The 19,416-nt window shown below is 54.8% G+C and overlaps 1 protein-coding gene across 1 annotated transcript in view; it reads left to right on the top strand.

Moving 5' to 3' along the window:
* The first annotated feature begins 994 nt into the window (after nt 1-994).
* The window catches only part of IRX1 (iroquois homeobox 1), a 23,807-nt gene continuing 5,385 nt past the window's right edge, over nt 995-19,416 (top strand). The window contains exons 1-4 of the mRNA XM_059416768.1: nt 995-1,016; nt 4,517-4,732; nt 4,841-4,905; nt 11,680-11,966. Of these exons, the coding sequence (XP_059272751.1) occupies nt 995-1,016; nt 4,517-4,732; nt 4,841-4,905; nt 11,680-11,966 (590 nt within the window). The remainder of the gene's footprint in view (nt 1,017-4,516; nt 4,733-4,840; nt 4,906-11,679; nt 11,967-19,416) is intronic.

A 19,416-nucleotide genomic window follows, 5' to 3' on the forward strand; every position in this document is an offset into this window, starting at 1 on the left:
GGAGAGAAACTGATCCGTTGTCTGGGCCCACATTTCAAAAGAGAAATTTAGTTCCCATAAATAGCTTTTTCTGCAGCATCTAGGCTTCTGATGCGGCAAGAGGAGAGGCCAACGTGGCTGACTCCCACATCAAGGTGGTTCTGCTGTGTCGCAAGAGGGGTTGAGGCACACACGGACACTGCCTCACCTGCACCCCCGTTCCTCCTGTCGCACTGGTCCAGGATGTCAATTTTGGTTCTTAATGCCATTCCCTCTGGGCCTCTTGGCCGCCGGCCTCTGAGGGGCTCCTGTCTCCTCGGTCCTCCAAGGAGCAACGTGGGGAGATTCGGTGCCCTTTCCCATCCCACGGGACTGGCTTCAGGACAAGCTTGAGCCCTAACGGAGGGCTGAGAATGTGCCCCAGAGACCCGGAGGCGAGACTAGGAGTCCCTGACTGGTGTTTTTGTAACGACAAATCGGAATAGGAAATCGCCAGGCCTCCAAACGCTGAAATAAAACACCTTTACGCATCTTCTCACTGGAGGCCAAATCCGATGGTTTATTTGTGAGAGATCCTTTATCTTAGGGTTTATCACATTTCTGATGAGAAAATAAAAAAGTAAAAAGTAGAACAACCTGGGTTTGAGCCTCCCCCTGATCGTTTGCCTGTAACCTCGCAGCTCAGGAAGAAACCCCTTTCCTCACCCACTCAGCCGGCAGCATTCTGTGTCCCTCCCACTGCGGTCCGGATGAATTAAACGAGGTAGAACATCTCAAAAAAAAGGAAAGCACTAGTGATAAATGAATGATAATAGCATACAGTAACTTTTCCCATTCATTTATTTTCCCCTTTCTCCGTGCCCAGAGGAAACCATCACCAAAACTGTTGTCAGTGGTACTAAGTAGCAGGTTCCTTGAGAAATGGTACCTTCTGTTGAACATGTCAGGTTAGCATGGGCTGTGTTTTAATTTCAGACAGAGCTCCGAGTATTTCTTGACCTTATCGAGATGCAGGATGGACGGACCTCTGAAGGCAGGTAAGCCTCGGTGGGAGGTCATGCCCGCTGGGCGCCATGGGCTCCTTTAGACCGTAGATGCTGTCCCTTCTTGCCCTGAAGACCTGAGGCTCTGGAGATACTCCCCCGAAGAAGCGAACGCCGCAGGGCCATACTTGGGGTCACGGACAAGCCAGCTGGAGAAGAGCATGACCAGTTGTTGCCTGGCATCTGGAAAGAAGCAGGCCCCCATTTGATGCAGATGGTCCTCCCCAGCCCGTGTCCTGGGAGTGAGCCCAGACAACACTGTCCACTGGAACATTCTGTGATGATAGATTATTTTTCTTTTTATAATTTTCTATATTTTCTTAAACATGCCTACATTATTCTTACCGAGAGGGGGGAAAAAATCAATGGCAGTAATTCGTTAAGCCCACCACTGTGTCGTCCAGAAAATGGGCTTTTAGAACATTAAGTGGTGCCCGGGGAATCTAACAGACAGCTCTGGGAACTGCCTCTTTCAAGACATTAGGCTATCACTTAGGTGCATTCTGGGCTGAGTAAATGAATTGACTATTGGCTCACTGTGTGAATCCCTTCTGGGTAGTCTGAACCTCGCTCACTGTCACAGCTCTACACTCTGTCCCCTGGAAAGTCTGGTTCCAAGAGAGGCTGGTTCCAAGAGTGGCTTCAACCCTGACACCCTTCTATTAAGCATGACCGTGGCTTCACAAACCAAGTACAGGGACCCAGTGGCAGAACGTGATGGGCGTTGAGAGTATCTCCCTCTCACCTTGTAGCAGGGCACACCTCTGGAAGCTCTGGAAGGTGGATTGAGCTGGTCCCTCCTGGCGGGTTCTGTCCTGCCGGCCAGGGCCGTCTGATGCCCCGCGGCTGGGGATGCACCCCGTGGCGTCCCAGAGCACAGCTCATTCCTTCCCCGCGGGCGGGCTGGACAATGGCTTCAAAATTGAATCCAATGCAAACTTGTGATGACTAACTTAGTGAATCATGTCAAATTTTAAATTTTATTTCATTTTCTTTTCTATCGGCTGCTGGGTAATTGAAGGGGAGACGATGCCCAACTGACATCCTGCCCGAGGCACCCGCCCGTCTTGCCACAGCCTCGCCTCCAAGACAGGTGTCAAGAAGGAGTGCTGAAGGGGTACCCTCTGCCCTGTCAAAACCTCCAACGTCCTCGGGCTGTCAGCCTGCGGATGCGCCTCCGTCCCCGCAGCCACTCCTTCCCGTAGAAAGTAAACATCCCCCTACATCCATCATCGATGAAAACGAAGTTGGAGAAGAAGCCGTGACCCTCAGATCTCACTCAGAGATTCTAGTTTTGACACAACCATCACCTGATATTTTTAGAAAGTCACCAAAGTCTAAATTGCTAGCAAAATAAAACTTAAACAACCAATCATATGTTTTCTCTATTTAAGTGCTTGTGGGGGAGGTTGCCCATTTTCAAAACAAATACGTGAACGATGAGTCATTGGCTATATCCCACCAACGGATGAGTCCCTTGTTGGTCAGAAGGGGACTCTTGGACCTCTTAAGCCAGGAGGTGTCCCTAGTGTCACGCAGCCACACCTGTTTCCACGAGCTCTGCTCGTCCATATCTGGAAACAGACTTCACGTCAGAATTCATAAGACTGTATTACTGCCAAGTTCAACTTGAAGAGGCAAATATTCAGAAAGTCTGTTGTATCCCCCAATTTAAGATTCCACCAGAAAGGGAGCTGGGCTTGATTGCACAGCCTGCACCTTCTGCTGGAGAAAATAGAATGGAAAATAACCCCTATTGAAGGGTTGAAGTTGTCCTGAAGCTTGGGAATTCTGTGAGGGATGGTGGTGAGTGGACGGGTCACCCACACTTCCAGGCTCACAGTGACCCACACAGGAAAGGTTTCTTTCTCGTTCACATCACATGTCCCTCATGGAGAACATGGGGCCTCTGCTCACCCTCCTAACCCAGGTGTCCACCCTGGAGGAAGCTTCTTCTCTGCACCCTGAATCACACGACAGCCCTTGAAGGTGCTCTAGACAGTGACACGTGTTCCTCTGTTCATGTTTCTCAGCTCCAGAAGTCACACAGCCCCATCCAGCCTTAAGTAAAAGGCGCCATCTTGTTCCCAGAGGTAGAGTCTGGAAACGTGAGAGCAGACGTAAGGGCCAGCGGCCAGCGTGGGGAGGAATATGCCCAGCTCCGGCCACGGCTGGAACACACAACTGCTCAGGACGACTCATTCCTGGCTTGATGTCCCAACTTCCTCTGCATCTGGCATGGCCATGGAACCAAACCTGTCATGGGGCCATGTGGGAAGCTCTGCCAGGGGACTCCAGAACAGGATCACTCTCTCAGATGTAAGTAAATTCCTCTCCTTCGGTCTGTGTTTCTCCCTGTTGGAATGTGTTTGGGTAAGAGTGTGATGCTTGGAGCAGTGGCAGCTAGATTGAAGCCATGAGGCAACCCCGAGCAGCCACAGGGGACGGAGCAGGGCACTAGGAGAAGCCTCCGCACGGACGACGGCACGGATCGGCCTCACCAAACCCCAAACTGCACCCCCTCAGCCTTCTTCCTTGGGATGAGAGTGACATTTCGGCTTAAGCCTGAATGAGTCCAGTATGTTGTTGCTGGTCAGTGAAGGGATACAATCACATTTCTGCCAATCACTAAAGAGCAGATGACTACCGACGTCGCAACAGAGATCTAGTATTCAGTGAAGGGGTCGAGAAGAACTGAGTCCACTGGAATCAGAGGCCCTGTCTGGACGGCAAAGACTTGGACAGCCTGGTACGGGTCTGGCACAGGGAGATGTCAGCTGCACCCCGGGGCAGGGCAGAGTGCTCTGCCATTTCACCTTTCACTGGAGAACAGCCCTGACTTGGCCCCCCAGTGTCTGTGCCAGGTCCTGGCTGGGGAGAGCTGGCTGACTGGGGGGGCTCTGGTCGCCGCCATCAGGGGAGAATGTTCTCCCTTCTCCACGGGGACAGTGGTCGGTGAAGGTGCAGTGGGACTGGGTATGGGAGAAGGGTGTCTCCGGGCCACGGGGACAGAGCCTTCCTGACAACAGGACAACGTGAGTGAAGGTAGAGTTGGGAGACGGAGGGCGGTCCCGAGCCCTTCGCGGGGTCTGACGTAGCAAGCACCAGCTGTGCACTTCTAGTTCCATGTGCCACGCTCCGCAAGGTGTCAATGGACACAATGGACATGTGTCACCGTCTGTCGCCCTGTGGGCTCTGGCTCTGATTGGAGTGTAGTGCATCCCACAGCACCCAGCTTGGCCAGGGGCTGTGACTAGCTTGGACACACTTCCACGTTCCCGCGTGAGAGCAGCCCGAGGAGCTCACGGCATCGCTGACCGCGGAAGTGTGAAGAAGAGGTCCCTCTGTGGTGACAGCAAGTACGGGGACGTTAAAGCTCCACTTTCTTCTCTTGTCCCTGAGGGGAGCCTTAATGAGACTATGTGAAAATCTGGTGGTTTCACCCTCTTTACTAGGATCCCTTGTGACTCTCACACGTTGGTGTCGGGTCTCAGAGTGTGCTGTCCTGGTGCACCGGTTGGATGTTCTTGACGGGGCCCCGGGCACAGCTCTTTCCTACGGCCTCTCCTGTACCGTCCTCCTGCCGTCGTCCAGAAACCCGGGCTTCATGCCAATCTCTCCTTGCCGCCCCTACCCCAAGGACGACCCCAAGCTGCGGGCCCCATGGGTCTCCACAGGCCAGAGCTTCCTGTCCACGCCGGCCATTCATGGTGGGTTTGTGTCAGACTCCCTCCGCCGAGACGCGAAGCACTGGCTGCCAGGCCCTGTCATGGGTTGAACGGTGGCTCCCAAAGGTGTGTCTGCATCTTAATCCGCAGAGTCCGTGAACATGACCTCATCTGGGAAGAAGGTCTTTGCAGATGCAACCAAGCAAGGGATCTTGGTATGAGGAGCAGTCTGCGTCCTCTGGATGGGCCCTAAATCCAATGACAAGTGTTTTTGCGAAAAATGGAGGTGAAGAGACCCCAACACAGAGCAGGCCGGGAGATCGTGAAGAGTGGTTAGAATGATGGACGCACAAGCCCTAGGAAAACCAGGGGCCGCCGGAAGCTGGGAGGGGCAGGACAGGTCCTCCCCCGGGGTGTCTGGAGGGAGCAAGACCCTGGGGTCTCTTGTTGCGAGCTTCTGGAGCTGTGAGAAAATGGGCTTTTGTCATTGCATGCTGCCCAGTGTGTGGGGTTATGTGAGGTGCCCCAAGGACAGCCTGGGGCCCTGCCCAGCAGGTGCCGTGATCTCCGAAGGGGAGACGCGTGTGCGGAGGACGGGGCCGGCGGCTCCTTCAGCTGCAGACGCCCCCCCTTCCCAGGCCTCTGATGGGAGCAGAGCTGGGGCCAAGCCCTCGCTGTCCACTCCAGGGCTGCCCGGGACACTCAGAACTCACTGAACTAGTCCTTTCTCTGACAACCTGTGCTGTGTAACCCCGGGTGACCTCTCCATGCGAGGCACCAGACGTGCTGAATCTTATCTCAAGGCATCGGGCACCCAGAAGTCCTCGACACCAACAAACAGGTTGTTCCCACCTCACGTTCCTGCCCACACAGCTCCTGAACGCTGGATCGCTGGCCCGGTCCCACGTCTGGCTCATGGTCGCCACTTAATAAATACTTGCACGTCATACTCTTCCAATCTGTTATGCAACCCTACTTAAGGGAGAACCTGCGTGCCCTCGGCATCTTCTGGGTGAAGCTGGGGACAAGAATCCACAGCAGGTGCAGACAGACATGCAATGGAGGACACCTGTCCTGAAAAAGAAAAAAAAAAAAAGAATGCCCTTTGACTGGCTTTTATGAATTCACTATCCAAACGCGTCCATCACCAACAGACCCCCAAGCCAGTTCCTGAGCGAAGAGCCCGTCTGCTCCTTTGAGGACAGACGGAAGAGCACAAGGAAGGATGGAACTCTGAAACAGCGAAACAAAGAAACCACGGGGTAGACGTTCAAAGCTAATTCGACCATTTATATTTTAGACAGTGACTCCAGCAAACATCTGTGAAGGATTTCAAAGTTGGAATTAGACCTAAAGATCTATTGCCCACTTCTGAAACGAGTAACAGTAAAACAGTAGGTTTTCCAAAACAACATGCTGGTCACCGACATGCTCTAAAATGATCTGTCTGTGGTCTCTCCATCCACAGGGTCTCTCCATCCCCAGGAGCCCACCGTGGGGCAGACACAGAGCAGGCTGCAGGGACAGGGACTCTGGGCACCTAGATCTGCCTGCCACCTTCTGCTCTCAGGGTCCTGGCGCTGCCCCCGCTCTGTATCCACACAACAGAGCACTCCAGAGTGGGCACTGACCACCAGGCGGCCACCCCTGCTGGATACAATCCCTCCCAGCCTCCAGTGGGCCAGCACATTCAGCCCATACTCACTTGCTATGTTGGATCCTGGGCACCTCAGTGCTCCCCGCCCACCCCAGGGGGCCTGGCCCTGGGGACCAACGCCACAGCAGGCATCCTGGGGGGCTTAGACTCGCACAGGCTGCAAGGGCACTCTGCCTACCCTGCCTTCTTTCCGTGCAAAGGGCAGCTACCCAGCGGTGCCTTCATGCTTCTGCCTGTCCCGCCCCATGACCGGCATGGACCCCAGCAGAGACAAAGAAACCCAGCAGAGGGTGTGGCAGATGCCCCCCTCCCTCCGGGCCTGGGGCTTCCACAGAGGGAGCCTGCTTCCCAACCCTGGGACGCTCCCCTGACAGTTCTTGGGCCGGCTGCATGCCACAGCTGCCAAGGAGACACAGACACGGTCCCCAGCAGAAACCTTAACGGACAGATGTGCACATGCACCTACCCTGGAGAAAACCTCATGTGGGGAGAGAGGCACAGCCAAGCCCGCTCCCACGGCACCACACAGACTCATGACTAATTAGGAACCATCAAAATGCCCTTTAATTGAAAGATAATTAAATAAAATAGAGCACATTCATGCTCTGGGATTCTAAGCAACAGTTTTTAGAGCACAGCGAGGATCTGTGTGCTGACATGGAACAGGCCAAGAGCCATTAAGGAAAACGGAGTCGCAAACAACCTTCCTCGGGGCAGGGGTTCGCCTGTGCAAACACCTACAAACTACACACGATCACGTGCGCGTGTGTACATGTATCCATCGTGAGTGCGCACGGCCGCACACGTTAATGCAGGGAAGGGGATCGGATAAAGGAGCCGCGTGAACGGCCTCAGGGTTCCCCGTGGGAGTGGAAGGATGCAACACACTCACATGCGAGGCACACTTGACCAGGGGTAGTTTAGTTTTATTTGAAAATTTTAATGAAAAAATTATACATGTTACTGCTACCAATAAAGTTAAAAATCCATTAAGATGCATCCTAGTAAGAAAGCACGGCAAAAGAGGAAGACAGCCCTCAGCGGCATGCGGGTCGGAAGCTTCCGGAAGGACAGGGCGTCTGGAGAATCACAGCTTCCTGACGGAGGCTGAGGCTGGATGGGAAAACGGACTGGGAGGCACACGACCTGCCACCTCGCACACAATGTGGGCAGCGGGACCTCCGGGGTCACCAGCAGCCGATGGTCATCACTGGGCCAGGGTGTGGCGGCAGAAGGTCACTGGCAGCAGAACGAAATGCAACCAGACTGAAGGCAGGAGATCTTTCAAGACGCCGTGCCCACAATCCAGTCAGCTGACGATGCGGACGTGAAGTGCCTGTGGGAAGGGTCACCGTGTAATTTCTTGTCCAACCTGGATCCTGGAGAAGATGGAATCTGAGAGCCAAAGAGGCCCTGAGCATGCCCACATGTGGGGGGGCGGTGTACGGACTCCTGGCTAGCGGAGCCGGGGGAGAAGGAGAGGTGCAGCGGGACCTCTGCAAAGTCACAGGTCACGGGCACCTCCCTGAGTACAGAAACCCAACCACCTTTTCTGTTCCTCATCTACTGTAGCATCGCGGAGCTGCCCTGGTGCCAGGAGCATCCCGCGTGTTCTGCCCACCATCACGGGGCCTACGGATGTCGAACAAGACAGAAGTGAAGGCGGACCGCTGACGGAGGCAGAGGCCGGTGGCCGGGGTCCGGCTGCTTCATGGAGTCCCAGGGGCACAGAGAGCCGCTTGGCGTATCTGTAGCTTCCGGTGGAGAAGGGTCACACGTAGATGGATATTTGGGCCTGTAGCTCATGGCTGAGGTTTGGATTAGATACAGATGTGGGGAGGCCACAGTACAAAGCCGGGGTGTGAGAGAGGTGTTCCAGCGAGGATGCGCACTGGGGTAAGCCCACGAGAGCAGCGAGGTTAGCCGGTGGGCAAAGAGACGGACACGGAGTGAACTGAGGAGGAGGAGGCCCTTCCGCAGGGCGGTGTCAGTGAAGGGGGCGTCAGAGCGAGTCAGACTTGGGGTCTGCAGAGAGCACAGTGAAGTTTGCTGGGTTCAAACGGTCAAACCGGGTGTAGATCTAGGAGTCCTTTTTATGAAATGTGTTTTTTCAACCAAGTCCCAGTTATCTCCATACTTACTTCAAATTCACAGGTTGGACCCAGCCCCACACCTAATGAATCAAGAGATTTCTAGGCAAGGTCCACACATTTTAAGACACTTTCCAAGAGCTTCAAAGTTTTAGAATTCTAGGATTATATATGGGTTTTCCAGCTGGATTTTAAAACCAGGAATGACAGATGGGTTTGGGAGTGAAGAGACAGTTCTGGGCTCAGACTGCGGGTTGAAACGTCGAGGCAATGATGAGCACTAATGACAAACCCAGACCAAGGCCAAATCCAATATTTCACGTAGTGCGTTCTCCCCCTTCTAAGGAGACGGCAGGCTGCATTCACATGGGCTTTTCTAGGAGACGAGGCAAGAGACCAGAGCTGCTCGACCCTCTGCAGCTTGAGCAGGAACATTTCAGCCATGAAGACGAACAAGTGACGTGCTATGGAGACGGGCCTCCGCAGACCAGGGGAGCAGAGGGCATCTTGGCAGGGGAGAAAACAGATTCGAGGAGGCTGGCACAACCCCATGCATCCTGGAATAAAAGAATGAGGGACATGGATGACACACAGCCTGCAACCCTGCAGGCCGGCTAGCGAAGAAGACCTTGGCCTTGAGAGCAGTGAGGCTGGGTCTGAGCAGTGAGGCTGGATTTCTGGAATGCAGGTGACAGGTCTGGGTCCCTGGGTGTGGGCAGCCACGAGAAGGAGGAATTCAAACTGTTCTCCTTCCCAGAAGAATGGTGGTGGGGGAGGGGGAGGAGGAGGAGCCGCACTCAGAGGTGCGCGGCTCAGGGAGTGGGGGTGCGGGAGGGCAGGGGATCCACATTTTCTCTCAAAGCCTTGGGACACTTCCACAGATTTGCATTTCAGGTGGGAGACCCCAAGTTTGAAGAGGTGATTTCTCCTCAAATGGCTGACTGGATGACAAAGCAGAACAGGTACTTCCAGGGGTGAGGGACGGATTTACAGAAAGCCGACTGCATCCTTGCAACAAGCAGGTGTTCTGGCCACGCGATATTCCAACGGAAGGCAGGGTGAGGTGAGAAGCAGAGGCTTTCCTCTGCGTGTGGCCCCGCGCTCCCCAGGCAGGGACAGGCGGGTTTACACAGACGCACCACACGGCCAAATCACACGTCTTCTGAGAAGGCCAACCCCTCCTGAGGGAGGGAGCCTCCAGCCGGGGTGTCTGTGGACCTTCTTTTATAACCTGGTTCCACAGTGACATGACGAAGTCAGGCGGGAACTGCCCAGAACACCGGACCTCGGACTCTCCACGAGTCAGCTGTTGAGGGAGCCGGGGTTGAAGCCTGTTCGCCCCTTTCTCGGAACACATAAAACCAAGTTCACAGGTGGGAGCACAAGAAAGTTTACTCCTAAGAGAAGATGCTGCGGGGCATGGATAGCATCTCCCAGCTCACCTTGAATGTGCTGTGCGGCGGGTGATCATCACCCATCTCCGAAGCAGTTTGCATAGCTCAGGATTCCGGAGTTAGCAAGGAAACCGTCCGCCAGAAGCACCATTTCCCCCCACTGTGCTGGCGAACTACTCCGCCTTCACACGTCCGTCAGGAGGTTCCTGATGGGATGCAGGACTGTTTTCCTGCTTTATAATCACTGGGTTTGTCTTTCTTTCAAGATGAAACCACTGACTCAATCTTTGAGCTATGGCCTGCATGAGTCGATGCCAAAGGTAGGCTTGCAAGTAACTTGTTTTCATCTGTATTGATAATAATAACAGCCAGTACCTTTATCCGAAGCATTCTTTTCCCCAACATTCCCATCATTCCAGATTTCTGCTTAAGTGAACACCTAATACATCGCTGAGGATCGGGCACATATTCACATCACACATTCTGTCATAAGATACATGACTGTATACTCCGGACGTGGCTAGAAAACCCATCAGATCTGAGCAGAGAACCATGTGATCATAGGCCACGTTTCACAACTGGAGGTTTACGCCTCATCAAACCACCGGAAGACAACAGAATCCAAACCCTGACAGTCACGTGCTTCTGTGATTCTTCAGCGTTAGAGCGAAGGAAAAGCCTTTGTCCAGATAAAATCTCATCTGTAAGCACGACGTCAACGAGGGAAGCAGAGCTTTCTGCCTAGTGAACAGGAGCCAGGGCTCCGAGTCCCCCCACAGGGCCCCTCTCTTACCTGCCCCAGGCATCCCCCATGGGGCCCCCGTCACCTGCCCGAGGTGATCCTGAGCAGAGTCCCTGCAGGGGCCGGACGCTGGCCTCTTCCTTGTGCTCGCACAGAGGGGCTCTGCCGGTGCCTGGAAGGCCTGAGGGGTCCGGCACATGCTGATGGCCCACAGCCCCTCTCTCCCTCCCTCTGGGACGTCGGTGGGTTCACACAGTCCCCCTACCTCTGCGATGTCGCCCTGTAGCTCCGACCCAGCTCCCTCTTGCCATTCCATGGACACACCTGATCTGCCCCTGCTCGGAGACCTGTGTCATCCCCTCCTTGCCCAGAGAGCGAAGTCTGCGCTCCCCGCCCCTGGGCGCCGCCCACTCTGCTCCTCTGTGTCCTTCCGCCTCCCTGGGATCACCCACCTCCCAGGCATGCTTCCAGAGCCCTGTCCTGCCAGCGCAGGGACAGACTTTGCTCATCCTCTTGACCTCTCCCAATCTAAGTCACCTTTCAAAGGCCGTCCAAGGGACAGGCCACTGGGCCCTCTCTTTGGTTGGTCCAAAATCTGGGCCCCTCATGTCAGTCCTGGCCCAGTACATGGGTGGGAACTACAGGGCTTTTTGGACAGAAGGGCCAAGATAAAGAATTTTTAATCAAGCATCATTATGGGTTGAACTGTGTCTGTCCCAAGATCCACACCGAGGTCCTAGCCCAGTTGCCTCAGAATGGGGCCCCGGGTGGAAACAGGTTTGTCGCAGATGCAGCTACTAAGATGAGTCTTACTGGAGTGTGTGGGCCTTCACCCAATGTACCTGTGTCCGTGTGGAGAAAAGGGAGTTTTGGGACACAGATAAACTCCCGTTGAGAAGGTCCTGTGAAGACAGAGGCAGAGCCTCTGTGGTGATGCGTCCAGAAGCCAAGGAAGGGTGGGCATTACCAGGATGTTCTGGAAGGTAGGAGAGAGGCCCCGGGCAAGTTTTCCCTCTACCTCTGTAGGAACCAGCCCTACCAACACCTCCACCTTGGGCTTCTAACCCCCAGGACGGGTGACTATAAGTTTCTGTTGTTTAAGCCAGCTAGTCTGGGTCGCAGTGCTTGCAGATGAGGACGGGGACAGAGTGGCCAGTCCGTTGGCTGAGAAGCCTCAGAGGCAGACCCAGGCGGCAGCTGCCCGTACAGAAGAACGGAAACTGCGAAACGTCAGGAGCCCCAAGGAGCTGAACGCAGGCGGGGAGGCTGAGGGGCTGCGGCTGGCGGGCCGTCCAGGGAGCACCAGGGAGCACCGTGGTCTGGCTCTGGGGGAGCCGGCGACCCTGCCGCTGCACTCGGAGCTGCGGCCCCAGGCAAAGCTGAGGTCCCAGAGGTGCGGGGAGGGAGGGGCTGCAGGAGAAGGAAGGGGCAGCCCCCCCCCTCCCCGCTGCCCTGCAGCTCAGCCCTCCCCGCACCTGCTGCGGGGTCTAATGGAGAGGAAGCCCAACGCGCTGGGGAGGGAAGGGCGGCCGCTGAGAGACCCACGTAAGCAGCTGGCGCAGCCCTCTTCACTCGCACCGCTGCCTCGGGTGGGAATTAGGTGTTCAGGAGCTTCGCCCGTCTCGCGGGCCTCAGACGCGGACTTTAGATGCTTAGACAACGGTCTGGTTTGTGTTTCCTTCACCCGTACCACGAGAAATCGTCCGCTTTTTACATGGCCCCCCCACAAATGTTTGCTAAGTAGGGAATGAATGGGGGGAAAAAGAGGGGAAAAAGAATGAAGGAAGGAAGGGGGGAGGGGGAGGGGGTGGGGGAGGGGGTGGGGGAGGGGGGAGGAGGGAGGCAGGGGCCTCACATCCAACCTGACTGGCCTCCTTGGAAGGACAGGCTGGAGCTGGAGAGATGCTGGGAGTGTGGGCGCCGAGGAGAGATCACGGGAAGACAGAGGCAGGCCAGGCATCCGCCTGCGGAACAGAGAGGCCTTGGACAACACAACCCTGCGGACTCCTGGCCCCTGGACTCCCAGCCTCCAGGACAGTGAGAACATGCATCTCCCTGGTTGAGATGCCCCTGTCGGTGGGACTCTGCGAGGACAGCTGTACGCGACCTAAGTTCACCGACCGTCACTGTCGGTTACCGACCAGCCTGCGTCCAGTTGGGAGCTGTGGTTAGTTGCCAATCACCGAGCTCACTCCCAGGAGACTAGAGGCCAGCCAGGCTGTGTGGGGCTAGAGAGGAGAGGGAGACACAGAACACCGGTGAGTGGCTTGGAGGGTGTGTCTTGGGAGCTTTCACCAGCATGAAGTCATCAGGAGCGGCTCTGCAACTGGGTGGCTAGAGGACGCCCTACAGGAACTCGGAGGTCGGAGAAAAAACACAGCCTGAACTTGGTCCTAAGTGTCATGTTCTTTGGGTCAAAGTAGCTTCTGGAAATGTTCCTGGGAGGGAGCCTGCACACCCCCCCCCTTCCTGGTACACATACAAATATCCACACACTCATACAAATATCCACACACTCAGAGATGGCGCAAGAGTGCGGCCAGAAGGCCCGAGGCCGCTCTACCTAGTCTTCCGGCACCGGGAAGGAGGGAGGTAGCTGGTCTGACCCCAGCCAAGAACCCCGGACACCACGGCTCTGGAGACAGTCTTGGGGACAGGAGTGTGGAAGGGGAATGAAAGCAGACCAGGGACCTCAGTCGAGTAACCTTTCAAGTCCCCCCAGCCCCCGCCTTAGGCCCATTTCATACCTGGATTTTGTTTTTCCACAAGAATGGTCCTGGAAAACGCTGCTAGACCCAAATATCTTACAAACCTCAGAGAAACCTTCCCCTGACCTCCCAAAGTGTCCTGTTGGGCGCGTTTGTTGCACAGATGCCTCTTCACTGGACCGATTTTAACCTACGCTCCAGTGACTCCTAGGACACACGGTCTGTGAAACCTGGAATGCACAACACTTTCTGCCCAGGACGTTGTGTGAGTGGGTATTTTCCAACTGCTATTTCTAAAAGGTATTTCCAGTAGGTAGATTGAATCTTTTATAATATAAGTGATTGAGGGCTGCTAGGAAGTCATGGGAGGTAGAATCCTATCTGGTCGAAATTTCAAACAGTTCTCCAAGAGTCAAACATAAATATGCCATTTAGTGTTCTCACCTTTTTCCATCCCACACATATCATTCCCTTTGAGGGTTTTACTAGCAAATCGTCTTTGGATTTGCTCAGATCTGAGAAATGTATTCTCATTCCTGAGTTATTATCTCATGTCCTTTCTGGTTGTTCCTGTCAGTTGTTACTCAGTAGAATATGTGAAGTAAATTCATAAACAGTTTAAAATATGCATTGATCTGATTCTTTGGAAGAAAGGGGCTCCTGTAGCCATAACTGAATGGGATTAAGTTTACTTGATAACTCAACCGCCATAAGAACTCCGATTGCAAGACAAGAGGCTCGGCTACCATAAACATCCGGGATTCTGAAACGAAACAAAAAGCTAACCACTCTTATCAACACCTTGTACTTCTCTTAGAAGCTCATTCCTTCTTTAGGTGGAAAGGATACTTACAATATTTAATATTTATGTGGCCATAGTGCATTAATGCCCAAATGTGCATTTAAGTAACTTATTTGATTAATGAAATATTAATGAAAATGACAGTGGAATTGAGTCCGCTGGGTTTAAGGTGTTCCTAGTTTCTATTTTCTCTCACTGACGGGGAAAGGCTTCCCGCCCCCACCCTTACCCAATATGGGCATTTTCATCATGCCAGGATAGAAGGCTCTGTCCGTCATCCAGGTTAGCAGAGGAAAAGAAACTGTCTCCTTCTACAGCAACCTAACCACAGAAGACACAGAAATCATGTCAGAATCCCAGCAGGTCACCCTCCTCTGCGGCCCCTGGTTATGAACCTTGCATTAGCTGCCTCCGTCAATCCTTAGCATCACCGGGAGACAAGTCAACTTCAGAGCCTCCCGGAAAGGATGGCATGGCTTGGAGTCTTTTGCTCTTGCTTTTGGGAAACAAGAGGAAGTGCAATTCTTCCACAGTTTAAGAATGAAGGGTTAAGGTCAAAGAATGGGCCTTCGTAGCTTCCAATCCCAGAAGATCGATAAGCCCAGAAAATCTTCCTGCCACTACTGTGGATGCCTCAGGGACCCAGAGGAGCAAGGCAGGAGTTTTCCTGAAGGCTGTGCCGCTTCGCTGCAAATACTAATAAAATGAGTCCTCTAGTAGACAGCTGTCATCTTGCACCAGAAAAAAAGAGACTGCCTACCACAAGCGGAATGCAGTAAGTTTAAAAATAGACTTACGCGGCAAAAGTTAGAGGATGCTAATTTCCAAAGGGACCTGTGCACAGAACAGAACGGAACCTCTGTGCACCTTCTCTGCACCCATAAATGTCAGAGATTTCCTTGGAGTAGTACCTCAACAGTTAACGGTTCCACACTCAAGGAGTTAAAATACAAACCTTAACACATGACTGCTTTTAAACTGTAATGTCCTTAGAACAGAAGTTCTTATCAGAGGTCTGCACCGCACTTGGCAAACAAGACGTGGTACCTTTTAAACAAATAATTCATTAAGTAATTAAATTCAAGTGAGATTACTCTAATTAAATACACACTGCTGTTGAATCATAATTTCTATGTGGTCTAGTTAAAGATGAACAATCTCTTCTTCCTGACAAAAAAGAAAGCTTTAAAAGAATTCCCCCGTGGCGGGAGGGATAGATTTACAGGCGCTCCACAGGGGTCATTTCAAGAAGGAAAAGACAGCCCGCGCAGGGGCCGGGTGGGGCGGGTCTCCTGCCCAGAGATCCCGGCGATCCGGGCTGTGCGCCCTGGGTCCGCGGACGGGACTCTGGCACCGGCAGGAAGCCACAGCGCCCTGCTCCGCCGCTCGGTTTTCCGCGCGCCCGGCCCGCGCACCAGGCCCGCAGCGGGACGCGCGCCAGAGGAGCCGCACAAGGACCTCAGGACTTGGGCAAGGACGGAACCTCACTTGGTCCCCCAAGCCGCGCTCGCCCGTCTCCCTCTGAGGCCTGAGGACCCGCAGCCACCGCGGCGCTCACGGGGGCGCCGCCGAAGTCCCCGCCGGCTTGGATGTGCGCCTCTGGGCTGCGGAGAGCTGCGGGTCGGCTGCGTGGCGGCCCCGCACTGCTGTGTCAGACACGCGTTTCCCAGCGTTCCGGGGCGGGCGGCTACACCTGTACTGCGAGGATGTACATCGCCTGGCTCCGGGACGGCGCTGCTTCGGGACGGGGAACCACACACACGAGCTAATTAAAAGCTGCATAATGGGGCCCTACAGGAACGCGGTAGAAAAACAAATAAATGCGCGTGCAGCTGGCGCGGCCATGGCACCTCTGCCCCTGAGCAACCGTCTGGTGACATCAAATTATAAGCCCTGGAAACCCTCACACCGCCGCTGTTGATCACATTGGAGGCATAATGGAAATGATTTGGTTAATTAAGGGGAGGTTTATAAAATATTTACGTGTGTGCACACGCATGTAATTCACTTCCTCCTACACTCGGGGACGGCGACATCGCGGGCAGCCAACCGGGGAGGCTGCGGTCCATTCTTCTACCCTGCCATGGTGGGAACCCCTGCCGGTTCCGGGCGCAGCGCTCCCAGGGCCGCTCTTCTCCGGCCCCACTGCAGTCGGGGGAACCAAGCCCCCACTCCTCCCAGCACCTGCTCTGCTTTGCCCGGTGGCGGGCCCTGCCTGGAGAGCTTCAGACCATCCCCAGTCCCTGGCCCCTCACTTCAGGACGTTTTGCTCCAGGGATGTTCCTGGGGTCTCGGCTTTGCCTCCTGCTGGCCTCACTCTGGTCCCTCCGGGGCAGCCAGGCTCTCTTCTTGGCTTGAACCCAAGGGCAACTGGGTGCAGTCCTGAGCTCCTCCAGGCTTCTAGGCAGTCCGCTGGGGACTGTTTGACTCTTGCCTCACTGTCTGTCTCTGAGGAGCACGGTGGCTTCCTGGGTCCTGCTGGAGAAAGGTGCAAAGTCTAATGGGTATTTAACAAGACTCATAAATCAGGAGGCACGCATCAGGGCGGAGGGCAGGGCCAGGGTCTGGGGCCGGGCCAGGTCAGGCCACCAAGCCCCAGCACGAAGCTGCTGCCCTGCATGCCTGCCCCACCGTCTGCGCAGGAAGGAATGGCCATTTTGAAAAGCAGAGGAAGAGGCCTTGGGGCTGCCACTGCATCCCTGACCCTGGTCTCTGACACCCGCTGGGTCCTTGGCGCCAAAGGCAGGTCCCCAAGATGGCTTCCGGGAGAGGGGCAGTTTCCCAGCAGCTGCGTCCTCTTCTTCTGGGACCCTGGGAGGCGGAGCCTCAAAATCAGCGGAGAATTCTTTTGGACGAAATAAAATTGTAAACGGGATGCTGTTTGGTTTGTTTACTTTTATTCTCTCATAAATATACAGTGGGTAGGTGGGTAGGGAGCATGGTGGCTGCCAACCATCGCCACGGGCCGGGGAGAACAAAGGGACGTGACCTTTTTCGGACCTGGGGGAACAGTTCCCTCTTATTTGGAAAACTAACCCCCCACCCATCCCACCAAAGGACAACCAGCAGGTAAACTTTTCATCAGGCCTTGAAACCTGCCTAAAAGTCAAGTTGGTCCCAAATCCCATTTTTGCCAACTCTCCCTTCTCCAGCACACACCGAGTTCTCAGGGCCTTTCTCTCCTCCCCACCAGAGTCCCCTGCCTCCCTCCAAAACCACTCCTGCACTATACTCGGGTGCAGGACCCGTCCACGGGTGCACCCAGAGGCCCAGGTCCTAGCTGGGGATGCGGAGGATCCAGGCTTTCCAATAACAAAGTCTTGACCAACCGCCACTGCCCAGCTCTTCCCGGTTGTGCCAATGACCTGCTCCAACTCCCGGGGTCCCTGCACGGGCTTCCTTGCACTCCCTCCCCAACCTGAGCCCCTATGCAGGCCCCTTGGAGCTCAGATTCGGCTGGCCTCGCAGCGACCCCTAGGTCTGGCTTTGTACTGTTGATTCCACTGTCCTGCCTCCAGCTCAGTGGTTGGCCAGTCACAAGCAAAGGGGAGGGGCTCCTCCAGCCCCACCCCTGGTCCTGGCCTCAGGACCAGTCAAGGGCCGGCCGGAACCACCCCTGCCAGGTGGGGATAGGGGCTGAGGGTCTGTGAAGGTGGTTTCTCCCTGTTTGTGGATCCAGAGTGGTGGGGCTGTGGGTGGGTAGAACCCCACAGATGGTCCCCAGGCAGTGCCACTGAGCCCCAAAAGGACCCTATATGGCCCCCCTATTCTCCCCTGCCTCTCTGCTGTCAGAGGGATGGCCAGGGCCCGGGAAGGGCTGAGCAAGTGAGCTGGGCTATCTTCTTTGTGGAAAGTTCTGGAATCCCCTTAAGCAGATGTTCAAGTGAGGCCCAAGGTCCAGGCTCAGGCACAGCCAAGGGGCCTTTCCTCCTCAGCCCCACTATTTGATGCTGACAAGGATTAGAGGGATGGTGGGATGATACTTTCCATGGAGATGCTGAGCCCGGAAGTTTGGGGTCCTTCTCTTTTCCTCCTGATCTCCAGTGGGATGGTTTGGAGGCAATGCCCCCCCCCCCCGCTTTTTTTTTTTTTTTTTTTTTGTCAGATTGTTTTCCTAGTTTTCTTCATGCAATTTTTTGGGTAAAGCTCAAGGAGAATGAAGGAAAGAGATGAGCCAGGGGTACAGTCGGGCTCTGCTGGGATCCAGCCCTGGCCTCGGGCAGAGAATGAGTACAGTCAGCACTAAGGTGCCTTTCTAGGGCTTCACAGAGGAAGTCTACAGGCCTTTTTAGAGTCAGTTCTCCCACTACTGGGGAATCCCCAGACATGGTTTCCAGGAGGGCCCTTCCCACTCACCTCCCCATCTTCTAGAACCTTCTATCTTTTCATAATGCAGATGGAGATGAGACAGGCAGGGCACAGCATGTGTCTGTGGGGGTTGTTCTGGACCAAATCTGCTGCCCACATCTGGTTCTGAGGGCTCAGGCCCCCCTGGAGTGAGCTGCCATGGGCTGCAGGGGGAGAGGGCGGAGGAAGACCCATCTGTGGGGCTGAATCCCTACAGGGACAAGGGTCTCTGGCCTCACATTCAGACTGCCCTCCATGTCACGGAAGAGGGTTTATTGAATCTGTATTTACCTGTCACCCTGAAATGTGACACTGAGGTTTGCTGAACCGAACAGTGCTGGGGCTGGCCCGGGGCTCTGTTTGAGATGTAGGAAAGAGGGCTTTGGCAGGCAGGGAGGTGGTGGGCTGGGGAGCAGGAGGAAGCTCTGGTTTATTGACTGCCAGGACTGGGAGTGGCTCGTACTGAGCTCTAGCACCCCAGAATCTGCTTCCAAGCAGGAAAAGTCCCCAGATGTTGCAGGAGGTTTCTAGTCTGAGCAAGGGCTAGTTCGTGGAGGTTGGGTGGGGGCAGTACGAGAAGGAGTGAAGGGGCAGCACGGACAGGCAGAAAACCTGGCTGAGCGGATAAATAAAAGCCTGATTACAGATCTGTTAATTAGTAATTACCATTATGGGTGTCATTGTTGCTAATTATAGACAGCGGTTCTCTGTCTGTCCTCAGGCCCCCAAACGGGGAAATGAGAGCCTTCCTGATGGTGCAAGCGTCACTGGGCCTCCAGGATCCAGGGGCCTGGAGAGGGAACTAGGGGATGGGGTCCAGGTCAAGGTTCAGCAACACAGCCTGCTGAGGACCTGGCCCCGAGGTCAGCCTCAACTCCACACACTGGAACTGGCCCACACCAAGGCTGACACTGCAGCGCGTGGGTGAGATTCCTGCAGGGTCCAGTGTGCCAGCCCCTCACAGCAGGGAGTACGGGGGGGGGGGG

The sequence above is a fragment of the Mustela nigripes genome, chromosome 12, assembly GCF_022355385.1.
Source record: "Mustela nigripes isolate SB6536 chromosome 12, MUSNIG.SB6536, whole genome shotgun sequence".
NCBI lineage: Eukaryota > Metazoa > Chordata > Mammalia > Carnivora > Mustelidae > Mustela > Mustela nigripes.